This window comes from Mustela putorius, unplaced genomic scaffold (assembly GCF_011764305.1).
Source record: "Mustela putorius furo isolate JIRA1106 unplaced genomic scaffold, ASM1176430v1.1 tig00003834_pilon_pilon_pilon, whole genome shotgun sequence".
NCBI lineage: Eukaryota > Metazoa > Chordata > Mammalia > Carnivora > Mustelidae > Mustela > Mustela putorius.
Window position 1 is genome coordinate 130512225 of NW_025421987.1, and position 13636 is coordinate 130525860.

General features: G+C 38.6%; 1 protein-coding gene across 5 annotated transcripts in view; it reads left to right on the forward strand.

The window, feature by feature from the left end:
- Positions 1-13636, forward strand: part of ANO10 (anoctamin 10) — a 233015-nt gene that overhangs the window by 1702 nt on the left and 217677 nt on the right. For 4 of the 5 annotated variants that reach the window (XR_001176641.2, XM_004774157.3, XM_004774159.3 and 1 more), the window contains exons 2-4: positions 6543-6695; positions 9604-9801; positions 11205-11339. Coding sequence is in view for 4 of the 5 variants with exons in the window: in XM_004774157.3 (XP_004774214.1) it covers positions 6557-6695; positions 9604-9801; positions 11205-11339 (472 nt within the window). In the remaining variant the exon portion in view is untranslated. The remainder of the gene's footprint in view (positions 1-6542; positions 6696-9603; positions 9802-11204; positions 11340-13636) is intronic. The other variant, XM_004774161.3, reaches the window with a different exon arrangement.

Sequence of the window (13636 nt, forward strand, 5' to 3'; positions counted from 1 at the left end):
TCTGAATGAGAAGAGGAAATAGTGTTGCTTCACTTTATCGGTCAGTCTGTGGCAAGGCTCAGTTGGGTGATTCTGTGTCCAGGTGGCGTTCTGCTGGTGTAGCATCTAATCAGGCCTGGACTTGGGCTGCTATGGCCAGGCTGTCTTCAGTTGTCTTGTCTCACCTGTCCTGCATCTTCTGTGGAATCCTGATGCCACCATGTTCCCAGGTATGGGAATAGGCCTCAGCAGCTTCCTTACCTTGTTGGTGTCACTGAGTGTCAAATTCTAGTGAGGGTGTGTGTGTGCAGTGCTGATTTTCTACTATCAAATTTGCCCACATCTGATATAACACCAAGAGGTAGCTGCCTTAGGTCTCAAAGAAGGAATATCCCACAGTTGCTCTCATAATTAACTGCCTATTGGAGGTTTCAGAGGATGTCTCTAAGCTGTCTTTACCCTCAGGGCCTCTGGAGGGGTCCTGTCCTTCTTCCTTCTAGCCCTGGCCATTAAAATTGCAACTTTTCTCCTGAAGAAATCCCTCTCATTTTCCAGCTCAGTCAGTGTGGCCCTTCATTTTTCTCTTACCGGTGTATTCCTATGTTGCTTCATGACAGAAAATTTTGTAATTTTGGTGTATGTTTCTCCTTGAGTCTGAAATAAGGTGATTTCTGAAGACAGCAAGTGCATTTCCTTCTTACTAGCCTCTGAATTTATAATTCCATTGCCCCCTCTCCCCCAATTTAGGAAGAGAATATAGGGTCTCCTATTCTTTTTTTGATCCTTGATAAAATATGCACATACTCTCAGCCCCTTAGCCTCCCACCCATGGTTGAACTCACAGTGTATTTCTCTTCATATGTGCGTTTCAACCTCTATGGACACGATTTACCTGTTATTATAGGCAAGTGATTCCAGTAGCTAAAGTAAAAGTCACATGAGTCCAGTTCATTTATAGGCCTCTCTCTGACCCTGTTCAGCACATGTGAAGAGCAGAATTTGGGATGGCTATCTTGTGCCCCACAGTATCTATGGAACCTGTATGCTAAGCCTTTTAGTCCTTCCTGGTTGCTGTCCTGGCTGACAGCCTGGATAAGAGGGGGAAATTGGTTGTGGTTGTAGAAATCATGCTACCTTCTAGAGTCTAAGAAGACCACATATGTTGAATCATTGTTTTTAGATTGGCCCCAAGTGGGACCATGAACCTCTCTTCCCATATACTTAAAGGCCTCATGTCCACCCATCTTGTATTTTGGTCCCATGTACTGGTCCTGCCTAGTAATGGTGGACCAAGTTCTTATTAAGATCCTCTGGTTAAAGCAGATTGTAGAACTCAGCTTAGGCCAAGGCTGCCATGAGGCTTTGTGTTTTCACCACCTTAGTCTTGCTATTCATACCACTGGGCTAGCCAATTGGAAGATGTAGGTTTAGGGCACACCTGGATTACCCTGTCCTGTAAACTGTAAAATTGAATCCTCCTTACCTGTACCCTGCTGCATACAGAACAGAAACAGGAATTCCCCAAGGAAAGGGCATCACAGAGCTGTTCCTATACAGAAATTTCCTGAGCATTAGGTTCCCATAGGTGGATTACAGGGACTAGAAGAAGAGAGCACAGGAGGTGTTGCAGGGTGGGGAAGGGGCATCTTAGGTAACCAGGTTTGTAAGTACATTGTGGCTCAATGGATGGCATAAGCGTAGGAAAGCTGAAAACCGAAAGCATGAACAGAGCAGAGTTGGTCCTGACAGGGTTGTCATCAACAGTGTGGAAACCTCAAGAGCATTTTCTGTACTAGAGCCTTAAAGGGGTCAAGTCTTACCAAACTCCACTAAAAAGCCTTAGTGGGCCTTCTCCCCCACCCCCACCTGCCATTCACATTGCTCAGAGCAGTGTCCACACAACACTGGCACTCGTGTTAGTCTGTGAGACTTCTTTGGAGCTAAAGCATGCCGCTGCACAGTGTGGGCAGGGCAGTGTTCCTTCTAATGATGAGACTGTAAAACTGACTTTATGAACTCAGTTCACAAAAAGGACAAAAAACCCACACCTTCTTCATGTCATTCAAAGAGCACTGGATTTCAGTCCCATATCTGCCACACTATTTGTGTGATTTTTGGGTCTGATGAACATGATATGGTGAGGTCATGGAACTAAATGACCCCAAGGCTCCTTCTGCTCTAAAAATTCTATCGCTGTGCAGCCCTCTGGTGCTTTTGGCCATCTGCTTCTGGATAGGAGAGGGTGTGCCTAGGTACCGAGTCCTTTCATTGTGTATACTGTCAGACAGAAGGCTTTTCACCATTAGTGAACTTTTACTTCAAACAGCCTTTAAAGTTTGGCAACTTCTTTTGTACAAAGTTGGTATGTTTTTAATATTTTAAAGCAAAATATTATCTTGTATTATAGTTTTAAAAATATGACTTGACCTTTACTAAAGGGTATATTTTATACTTACTATTGAAAATGTGGGGCTTCTATACTATTTTATATACAACTATATGTAGTATATGTATATAGTTCTATATACAACCATAAAAGCCATTTTTTCTAATTATTAAAAAAAACTCTTGCTCATTAAAATTCAAATCAAAAAGAAAAATGTAAAGAAGAAAATAACAATCAGCTTAAATCTGCTACTTAGACATGGCAGTTTGGAGAAATACATCTGACTAATCATTGGCGGCACATTTATTAAAATGCACGCTGGGTGGCTCAGTCAATTAAGTGTCTGCTTTCAGCTCAGTAATGATCCCAGGGTCCTGAGATCAAGTTCTGCCTGCATCAGGCTACTTGCTCAGCAGGGAGCCTGTTTCTCCCTCTGCCTGCTGCTCCCCCTGCTTGTGCTTTCTCTCTCTCTCTCTCTCTGACAAATAAATATATAAAATCTTAAAAAACAAAACAAAATCTGCAAACAGTGTAGACTGAAATGTGAGTGCTTCTACACATGGTTCAGGGTGTAAGCTCTGGCCTCAGACCACTAGAATTTAAATCCCAGCTCTCCTGCTTGTTACTGTGTGACATAGGACAAACCTACTTACCCTGTTTGACCTCAGTTTTCTCATCTGCTAAATGAAAGTGTTAGAGTTTCTTCTTCATGGGGTTGGTGTGAGAATTTAATGAGTAGCCCAGTTCTTTGCATGTAGTAAGTCTCCCACAAAAGTTAACTAGTGTTGTCATTTTGCTCTTAGTATGGATTGTGTATATCCATAACTGGGATCATGCTTTGCATTTTTATTTTAACCTTACAATGTGTTCTAAAATGTTCTCCATGTTAATATAATTGCATCTGGATGCTAGTATTGATGGTTCTGTTGTATAGTTGTGACACACTTTATGTATTTAGCCAATCTCCTCGTTAGACTTTCAGGTTGTAAGTTGTTTCTTTTTCATTTCTTTGCCGTAACTAGAACCCAAAAATAAATAAGAAACAGAGAAAAAAAGAAAGTTGTCATGAACTTTCACTATATATATATATACACATACATGTATATATATGTATGTGTGTATATATATATATTCTATTTTATTATCTCTTTGGCATGAATTCCAAGAAATAGCATTGTTATGTTAAATAGTAGGAATATTTAATATTGCTTTTAATACTGCCATGCTGCTTTCTAGAAAGGTGGTATCAAGTTACATCTGTCAGCCATGTGTGAGAATGCCCAATTTTCTTTTCTTTTTTTTTTTTTTTTAAAGATTATATTTATTTGTTTAACAGAGAAATCACAAGCAGGCAGAGAAGTAGGTAGAGAGAGGAGGAAGCAGGCTCCCTGCTGAGCAGAGAGCCCAATGCAGGCCTTGATCCCAGGGCCCTGAGATCATGACCCGAGCCAAAGGCAGAGGCTTAATCCACTAAGCCACCCAGGTACCCCAAGAATGCCCAATTTTCTGCACCTGTGCCAGAACTGGCTTCTGTCCACCTTTCAACTTCAGCAAATCTGAAAAAGGAAAAGCATCTTTTACTTATTTTTCATTTAGTTTATTAGTATGTTTGTACATCTTTTCAACATGTGTTGGCCGCTTGTATTCTTTTTGTGACTTGTGATTTCAGTTTTTTGTATTTTTTTGTTGATTTGTAGGAACTCTTTGGATATCAGAGATAGTGACACTTTTGTTTGTAATATATTGGAAATTTTGTTAAGGTTGTCTCAAGTAATGAAAGGTGTATAGTATCTCAGATGAGAATAAATCAGTGCGTAAGTATTTATTATGAATCTCTAGCTGATGCTCATGTACATGTTTAGAATAGAAACCCTCATTTAGTGTCTCAAAAAGATTGTTTTATGACCTGGTAATTATGAATAAGGTAGGCCTTTTATTACTGACATTAGGCAATGCATAATTGCCAAAAAACTGCCATCTTTGATGCATGTCCACATATACTGTACTGAACCTTTGATTGTGCCCTTAACCTTACTATTCTTTCCAACATGTCTCTTTATTTACTCTGTTCCATGTCCCAGGTCAGAAGTCTTAGAGTCATCCATGTGCCTTTTCCAAGTTGAAGGGTGTCTGGTTCTCAGCCTCCCTTCCCAGAAAGTTAATCCTGCCTCCTCCCTCTGCCCTGCCCCACTATTGTACTCAGGCTTTGTGCTAGAATGATTTGGCACACACTTGCTTCTGCTAAAAGACCATGAACTCCCCAGAAGTGAAACGGGTCCTGACTTACTTTTGTATCTTCAGACTGTCAGAGCATGGCCCAAAATAAGTACTGCAGTAGTGTTCGTTGCATTTGATATTTCCTTTTAAAAGTTGATGATGCTTAAGCCTCTGTAATCTACTGGTAGATTAACCATTTTTCCCAACTTTTTGTTATGAAAAATTTCAGAAGTTCAGGGGAATAGAAAGATGAAAAACACTCATAATCTTGCCCCCTTAATTTACGTATTAAGATTCATATCATTCTGACATGTTGCTAATACTCTGCTCAGAAACCTACAGTGACTGGCCTTTCTGGCCACTGGAGAGGATGTGAAGTGTAGCATTCCTTATCCTTAAATGGTCGCAGTACACAAAATGTGGCCCTCTCTGCTCTGGTCAGGCCAGTCTTACTGTTCTTCTCCTATACTGTCTTTATTCTTGCATCATTGATTTTATACATGTTCTTTCCCTGTGTAGAATGAGTCTCTCCCTTTATTCTTGTTTGAAAACTTTTGCACATCAAGTGTTCTGAGTTCCCATAGCTCTAACTGCTATCTTTTATCATTATTTCATTCTGTATAATTCCTGACCATATCATTTTAACTGTTGGAAAGGGAGTACTGGGTCCTATTTTGATCTGGTTACCTTCATAGAGCCTAGCATGCTGACTTTGGATTTGGCTGGCATTTTAGAATAATAGCATTCCTGAGGGATTTGTGCTATGATGTGAATCCAGAATTTATTTATGATACTTACATTGCCCCAAAACTGTGCTCTATTAGAGAAGAACAAAAGCTTACACTGGTTTGTTTGATCAGCTTGTTGCAAGATCATGGTTCACCCCAAAGAATGGAAAGGTGTTCTGTGGTGTTGATCACTCCTTTTGTGATTATTCCCAAGAATTGATTTGAATGTGTACTTTGGAATCATTAAAACTTATATCAAGTACAAAGCTAATACAAGTAAGTCTAAAGTCTAGAAATTGTCCCTGATGTAAATCACTGGGTTAAAGAGATTCGCATGAAAAACATTTTAGAGAGAGGCCATTAAGCCTTCGTGACTGATGCCATTTGGGGTGGGGTGGGGGGTCCAGGTTGACCTGAGAATTTTTCAGGCTTGGAAATGGAGATAAAGGTGATGTTCCTGAGAAAGAAAAACTAGGAAGGGAAGCTGATGCTGGGGACATCAACTCCATACTGAAACATGAATTCAGACAGTGAAACTAGGAAGGGAAGCTGATGCTGGGGACATCAACTCCATACTGAAACATGAATTCAGACAGTGTTAGTTCTCTGCTCTTACTGACCTGGTGACTCCCATCGCTTATTTGACAAAGCTCAGTTCCTTTGTAATCAGGGTGCCTTGTTAGTACCTGCTCATTCCCATCCTAGCACCCTACCCCCCTCCCCACACCCACAGGTAGTGCTACAGCCATACTTAATCACTTGTATTCCTCTGATTCTGTTGATTGTTTTTCATCATTATCTGTAGGGTAATATTATTTCCTCTACTTAGAATGCTATCCAAGTCTCGCCGGTGAACTCCTATTCATTCTTCTGAATTCTGTTCAGGTATCACATCCCTTGTAAATACTTTCTTACTCTTCCTGTGTGAGATCACATTTGACAATACTGACCTTCCCTTACCTGAGTGTCCTCCCTGCCGTGTTCTGATCTGCTTATAGAAAAGGATGGTCTTCCCCCTGACTTCGTATGGGCCTGCCTCACATGCGTGCTCTGAACCATTAGTTGAGCCTATTGTATAACCCAACTAGATCGTGAAAAATCTTCCTTTTTCTTGGAAGCCAGAATTAGGTGTAGTTAAGAGAAAATACAAATACATATATTTGTCTATATATTTCTATATATTTCTCTTTTCCATTGTAACCCGGGTGCTTTTTATTTTATTTTAATTTTAGCACGTTTGTAAAAGATGAAAGTGACCTTATCATCTTTGGATACTTGTGAGAGTTCCTTCACACCTTTGGTCGTTCTAGAACTGGCTCAGGATGTCAAAGAAGAAACCAAAGAATGGCTGAAGAACAGAATTGTCTCTAAAAAGGAAGATGGAGGTAAGTAAAATAAATATAACTCAGACTCAGTCATGCTTAGTGACTAAAAATATATTTTCAAATATGTTTTATAGTTATTTCATCGATATATTTCTAAAATTAATAATCCATTTCTTTGTTCTTTATTATCATCTGTACTTGAAAAGAGACCTTAAGTCTACATTAGACTATAAGTGACATGAGTGATTTTGTTCACAGCTATAAATGCTGTGTCTAGTACACAGCCTGGCACATGGTAGGTCAGTATTTATCAAATGAATGAACAGGTGTCTATTGAGTGCTCTCTATGTGTCAGTTATGATGCTAAGGGAAAGATTAATATGGTCTCTGCTTGCAAGGATGTTACTGTCAGTGTAAGGAGACTGAATGCCAATTCCTGGAAATTGAAGTAGCAGGTAAATGCCCCCTCCAAAAAACCCTAATGAAAGAGCTGTTACACAGCAGTACATGATACTTAAAAATGAATTGTATGTAAACTAGCTGGAAGAGTAACGGGAAGACAGAGGTAACACTTGGTGATGGTTTTTGGGCTGGAAAAGTATGACTTCATAGAAGCCAAAGCTTAGCTCTCTCCTAGGGTGGAAATGGATCTAGATTGGGTGAGAGGATGGAGGACATTTCACATGAGCAAACACCTCGTAAAACTACACAAAACAAGAGTTGTTTTGCACTTGCACTTCACCTAAAAATTCATCTAAAACTTTATCAAGTCTCCAAACACTGAATAAAACTTTTAATCTTTTTTAAAAAAATCTTTTAATAAAGATTTTGACTGTGAACCAAAATGTTTTCTTTATAATAAAACCTTGAATCAAAGTGGAATTTTTAAGTTTTTGCAAACAACTAAACCAAAAGATAACTTAAAAACAAGAGTACTTTCGAACCTAAATCTGAGGTGTTGCCCTGGGTTGGAGTCCCTTCTTTAAAATTCCTGTGATGGGGGAACCTGAGTGGCTCAGTCACTAAGCATCTGCCTTGGGATCAGGTCCTGATCCCAGAGGGTTGGGATCAAGGCCTGCAATGGGTTCCCTGCAATGGGTTCCCTGCTCAGCCAGAAGCCTGCTTCTCCCTCTCCTACTCCTCCTTCTTGTGTTCCCTCTCTCACTTTCTCTTTCTCTGTCAAATAAATAAATGAAATCTTTAAAAATGAAATAAAATAAAATTCCTGTGATGGAAGAGCATTTGTAGTGCCTAAGAAGAAGGGACTCCAGTGTATTCCCAGTCTTCCCTGCTCACTGTGTGCCTTCAGCAAAGAAACACAAGGATGGCGTGGGGGTGGGCATCTTTCTACCCTGCTGGGAAATATGAAAAGAACATTCCAAAAACATATTCTGATCTTTCAGATAAAGGTAGTGGATTTAACACTCAAGTTTATTTTTACTCTTTTTCAAACATGACAATAAAAGGATTTTTAAAAAAGAGATAAGTCCAGTTTGACAAAGAAAAAGGGAAAGAATATAGCAGCATCACCATTTTGGAAGCTAGAAAACAGGTGGATGAGTGGTAAATAGCTTCTCAGACTTGAAAAAAGTCAAAGTTGAAGGTGGCAGGGGTATAATTGAGGTCAGTTTAGTTTAACACCACAGAATACTCCTAAAGACTTAGGTATTAGTGACTTTAGGGGCTTGTAGAGGTGGAATTAAGTAGTACCAAGAAAAAGAAAAAAGAATTGACTGAGATTCATGTAAGAAATAGATCCCCAGATCCCTTCTGTATTCTGCCATTACAGCAGAAGACTGAATGCAAGATGCTTGGATTTTGATGTGAGGGCTTTATGCACAGTTGAAAACAGAGATTCTCTACTGAAAATAGGATAATAACTGAATATTATTCCCCCTATACTCCATCCCACCAATCTCATCTAATTTAGTTTCTAAAATGTTAGCAACTACATTCAAATCATTTAGGAAGCAGGTTGAATAATCTTTTTTGGGGAGTCTGATCAAAGACAAAATAACTAAAGGTGCAGAAATCAGAGAGTTGACCATGGAAAACAACCTGGCTAGATGACTATGTATTCAAGGTAATCTTTAAGGAGTTCCATCTAAGCCTTCAGAACTTAAGTACAGCCTCCTAGAACCCCATTCTTAAATATGCACATATAATAAAAGATCACCAAATGTCTGAGGAAAATCCCTAACATGAAAGAGAAAGCTAAAACTAAACAAAAAGATAAAAACAGCAAACTTTGCCAAAGAAGAAAACCAGAGAAAATTTAAAACTCAGATCTCAGTTATGAGAAGCTAGGACAGACCTAGAGTTGGATACTCTTGATAGATCAAGAGATCAGGAGTTGGATACTGTAAAATACTCATTTAGGAAAAAAGCCCATATATAAAGTAGAAGTATAAAAGCAAAATTTAAAAACTCAGTAAAAGGATTAGAAAATAATTTTGATAAAAGCTCCCAGAAAGTAGAATAAAGGGGACAGAATTGGGAACTTTGACAGAGAAAAAGTAAGGAAGTTAGAGGACTAGTGTAGGAAGTACACATCTGAATAAAAGGAGTTCTAGAAAGTGAATAGAGAAAAAGGAGAAGAAATCATCAAAGGGAAACTTAAGGTTGACACCATGCTTTTTCAGATGGGGAGGGCCCAGCCGGTGCTCTGCACTGTAGATGAAAATGGCTTACCATTGGAATGTTCTAGAACCCTGGGAATGGAGAAGATACTACAAACTTTAGGAAAGACAGTAAGTCACACATAAGGGATCAGACTTGTGAGCAGAAATACAGGAAGCTAGAAGGCATTTTCCGAAGGAAATCAACTTACTTGTAATTCTTATTTATTTGGAAGATAGATTTGAATTGTTAATACATTTGTCTTATATCAAACTAGAAATAATACTTATTTAGAATGTTTTCATTTTTGAAACTCCTCTAAGATTGTGCTTATCTTTTGTTTTTGAAGGTGCCCAGCTCCTGTTTAGACCACTATTAAATAAATATGAGAAAGAAACACTGGAAAATCAGAACTTATATCTTGTTGGTGCCTCTAAGATTACATTGTTACTGGGTGCAGAAGCAATAGGTTTGGTAAAAGAGTGTAATGATAACACTATGAGAGCCTTCACATATGGAACGCGACATAACTTCAAAGATTTTGATGGTGAGTCCCAAGATTGTTTCTATCAGAATCAATTTGTTTCAAAAATAAGTTACTGATGAGTAGATCAGGGGTCAGCAAACATTTTCAGTAAAGGACCAAATTGTAAATATTTTAGGCTGTGCAGGCCATATACTTCTCACTGTTATTTGACACTGCCCTTGGAAAGCAAAAGCAGCCATAGACCATAAGAAATGAATGGGTAAAACTGTTCCACTAAAATTTGCTTATAAAATATGGTCCATGGGCCTTACTTAGTTATTTAGTGGGTAAAGTATAATGGTAAAATTCACCTCATTTAGCAGGATTCACTTGCCAAAAAAATAGTTTTCTTTTTTTTTTTTAAGATTTTATTTATTTATTTGAGAGAGAGAGAGCACAAGTGGGGGTGAGAGGGGCAGAGGGAGAGAGAAGCAGGCTCCTCCCTGAGCAAAGAGTGTGATGCACGACTGGATCCCAGGACCCTGAGATCATGACCTGAGCCAAAGGCAGGCATTTAACTGAGTGAGCCGCCCAGGTGCCCCCAGAATACTATTTTCTTATCAGACTATCTTCTCCCTCATTTATGGGTGGGATGTTAATGCCAGAAGGGACAGGCCTAGGCTTGTGAGTTTGAGGAAGGAGAATTTGTCATACAGCCAAACTTCACATCATCCCTAGTTAGAATTAAAGAGCATGTGGCTTTCTGCTCATTGGTATTAGTTGAGATCAAGCAAGTAGCTGCCATTTGGATTTTTATACTATATTATATAAGAACTAGTACTGTAGGCCCTCCCACTGGATGCCTGAAATAGCAGGTAGTACTGGACCCTATATGTGCTGTTTTCCTATATGCACATCCCTGTGATAAAGCTTAAATTGTAAACTAGGCACAATAAGAGATTAACAACAACAATAATAAAGTAGAACAATGATAGCAATCTACTGTAATAAAAATTCTGCAAATGTGGTCTCTCTCTCTCCCTCAAAGTGCCTTGTTTTACTGTATGTACCCTTCTTGTGATGATGAACTGATGAGATGAGGTGAGGTGAATGACCTAGGCATTGGAACATAGTGTTAGGCTACCATTGACCTTCTGATGATAGGTGAGAGGGAGGGGATCAGCCACTTCTGGACTGGGAGTCATGGGGTAACTAACACCCTAGAAAGAAAAACTGCAGAATAAGAGGGTACCATTGTAAAATGATTGAAGAGTTGTATTATGTGAAGGCAAAACAATATTTTTATTCTTAAAGAATATCTAAGGGGCTTTATGTTCTGCTTAATTTAGCAGTTTTATACTTGGCTAACTCCTTTTGTTATTTGTTTATATCATCATTTCTGTAATCCCAAGTTATATGAATATTATTAATTTTATTTTGGCTATTAATGAGAAAAATAACTGGAAATTTTTGCTTTCATTTAGATGACAATAATGACTTCCTTACAATGGCAGAATGTCAATTCATTATCAAACATGAGCTTGAAAATCTTAGAGCCAGAGAAGAAAAGATGATCCCTGGTTACCCCCAGGCAAAGTTGTATCCAGGAAAATCATTATGTAAGTCATTGTATCAACCAGCTTCATGAATACACATTCTAATGCAATTATCTTTTCTTAGTAGACATGAATAACAAGTTAGAAAAGCTTTATTTTTTTTTTCTCTTACTGAAAAATGCATAGAACTTTACAATAACTTATTTCTGTGTGAACATAGCTTTTGCTACTGGAGCTTCATTATATTGTACCTTTAGATCAATATATTTGTTTTGTGAGGTGCCTGGATGGCTCAGTGGGTTAAAGCCTCTGTGTTCAGCTCAGGTCATGATCTCAGGGTCCTGGGATCGAGCCCCGCATTGGGCTCTCTGCTCAGTAGGGAGCCTGCTTCCTCCTCTCTCTCTGCCTGCCTCTCTGCCTACTTGTGATATCTCTCTGTGTCAAATAAATAATAAAATATTAAAAAAATATATATATATATTTGTTTTGTATGGTTCGCTACTTATTAATTGCAGTCTCACAGCATTCAGTTAGCTTAAAATTAGGTGTGAATACATACATGTATTACTCATGTTAAGTTTAGCAAAGTTTACTTTATGTCCAGACACTCTAGGGAGTATGGGGAGGAATGAGAACAGGAGCCATCACCTTTTCCTGGAGCCCTCCTTCCATCTGCTCTTATCTCAGTCAGTGAGAACTTGGGAGCAAGGCTTAGGAAGAATCACAAGGTGACATAATACCTGAATGCAAATCAGCAGTTTGCAATTCTGTGATTTTGTGTCATTCCATTTGAGTGAGAATACTAGTTTGAGCAGATGGAAGTGCTCACTACAGTGTGTAATTTCAAACCGCTCCCCTACCAGATGGTGGCAAGGCCTCAGAGCATTTTTGCTGTCCAAATGCACTTTAAACATGTAAGTCACTGTGTTCTCTAGGCTGCATAATACTATCTTCCAGTCTTTACCCACTCCCCCGGCCCCAAGCCCTGGGAGGACAGATGCCCAAGAACCAGTCCATTTCAGATTTTCTCAGTTATCCCCAAATATATAGAGTTGGTTTTTTTTTGTTTGTTTGTTTTTTGTTTTTTTTTTTTATATAGAGTTGGTTTGATCAAACCAAGATCCAATCATAGATTACCCACTTTGTATGGTGGTATATTTAACTAGCTGCCTTTCTCTTAGTGTGATAAAGTACACATAACATAAAATTTGAAGATTGAAGTTTAAAAATCTTAAGAGATTTTCAATGTAAATATATTCATAATATTGTACAACTATCATTACCATCCCTCTTCAGACCTCATTTCATCTTGTAAAACCAGAAGTCTGTATCCATTAAACAATCAGTCTCCCTCCCTTCTTCCTCTGACTCTGGCATAATCAACCAACTTTCTACTTTCTGGCAATTGTTTTGACTACTCTAAGTATCTCAAATAAGTGGAATCATACAGTATTTCTCTCTTTGTGACTGGTTTATTTCACTTAGCATTATATTCATTAGGTTTGTCTATGTTGTGGCATATGTTGGAATTTCCTTCCTTTTTAAGGCTGAATAATATTCCATTGTATGTATATACCACATTTTGCTTGTTTACTCTTCCATTGTGGACACTTGGGTTGTCTCCACCTTTTGTCTGTTTTGAATTATGCTTTTATGAACATGGTCCGCAAATATCCTTCCAAGACCCTGCTTTTAATTATTTTGGGTGTATATCCAGAAGTGGAAGTGTTGGGTCATATGATATTTCTATTTTTAATTTTTTAAAAGACTTTATTTATTTGCGAGAGAGAGAGAGCATGAGTGGGGGGCAGAGGGAGAGGGAGAAGCAGACTCTCCACTGAGCAGAGAGCCTGACATGGGACTTGATCCCAGGACCCTGAAATCATGACCTGAGCTGAAGGCAGATGCTTAACCAACTGAACCACCCAAGTGCACCTATTTTTAATTTTTTGAAGACCCTCTATACTGTTTTCCACAGTGGTTGTAACATTTTGCATTCCCACTGACAGTGCACAAGGGTTCCAGTCTCTTTATATCCTGGCCAACTCTTGTTATTTTCTGATATCTTGGGAGTAGTCATTCCAATAGCAGTGAGATGATGTCTCATTTTAGTTTGATTTTCATTTCCCTGATGATGAGTAATGTGGAGCGTCTTTTCATGTGCTTATTGGCCATTCATATATTTTCTTTGGAGAAATGTCTTTTCAAGTCATTTGCCCATTTTTGAATCAGGTTGTTTTTGTTGTTGAGTTTTAGACAGTCTTTATATATTCTGGATATTAATCCCTTATCAGATATATGAATGGCACATATTTTTACCTATTTCATGGATTGCCTTTTTACTTTGTTGATATTGTCTT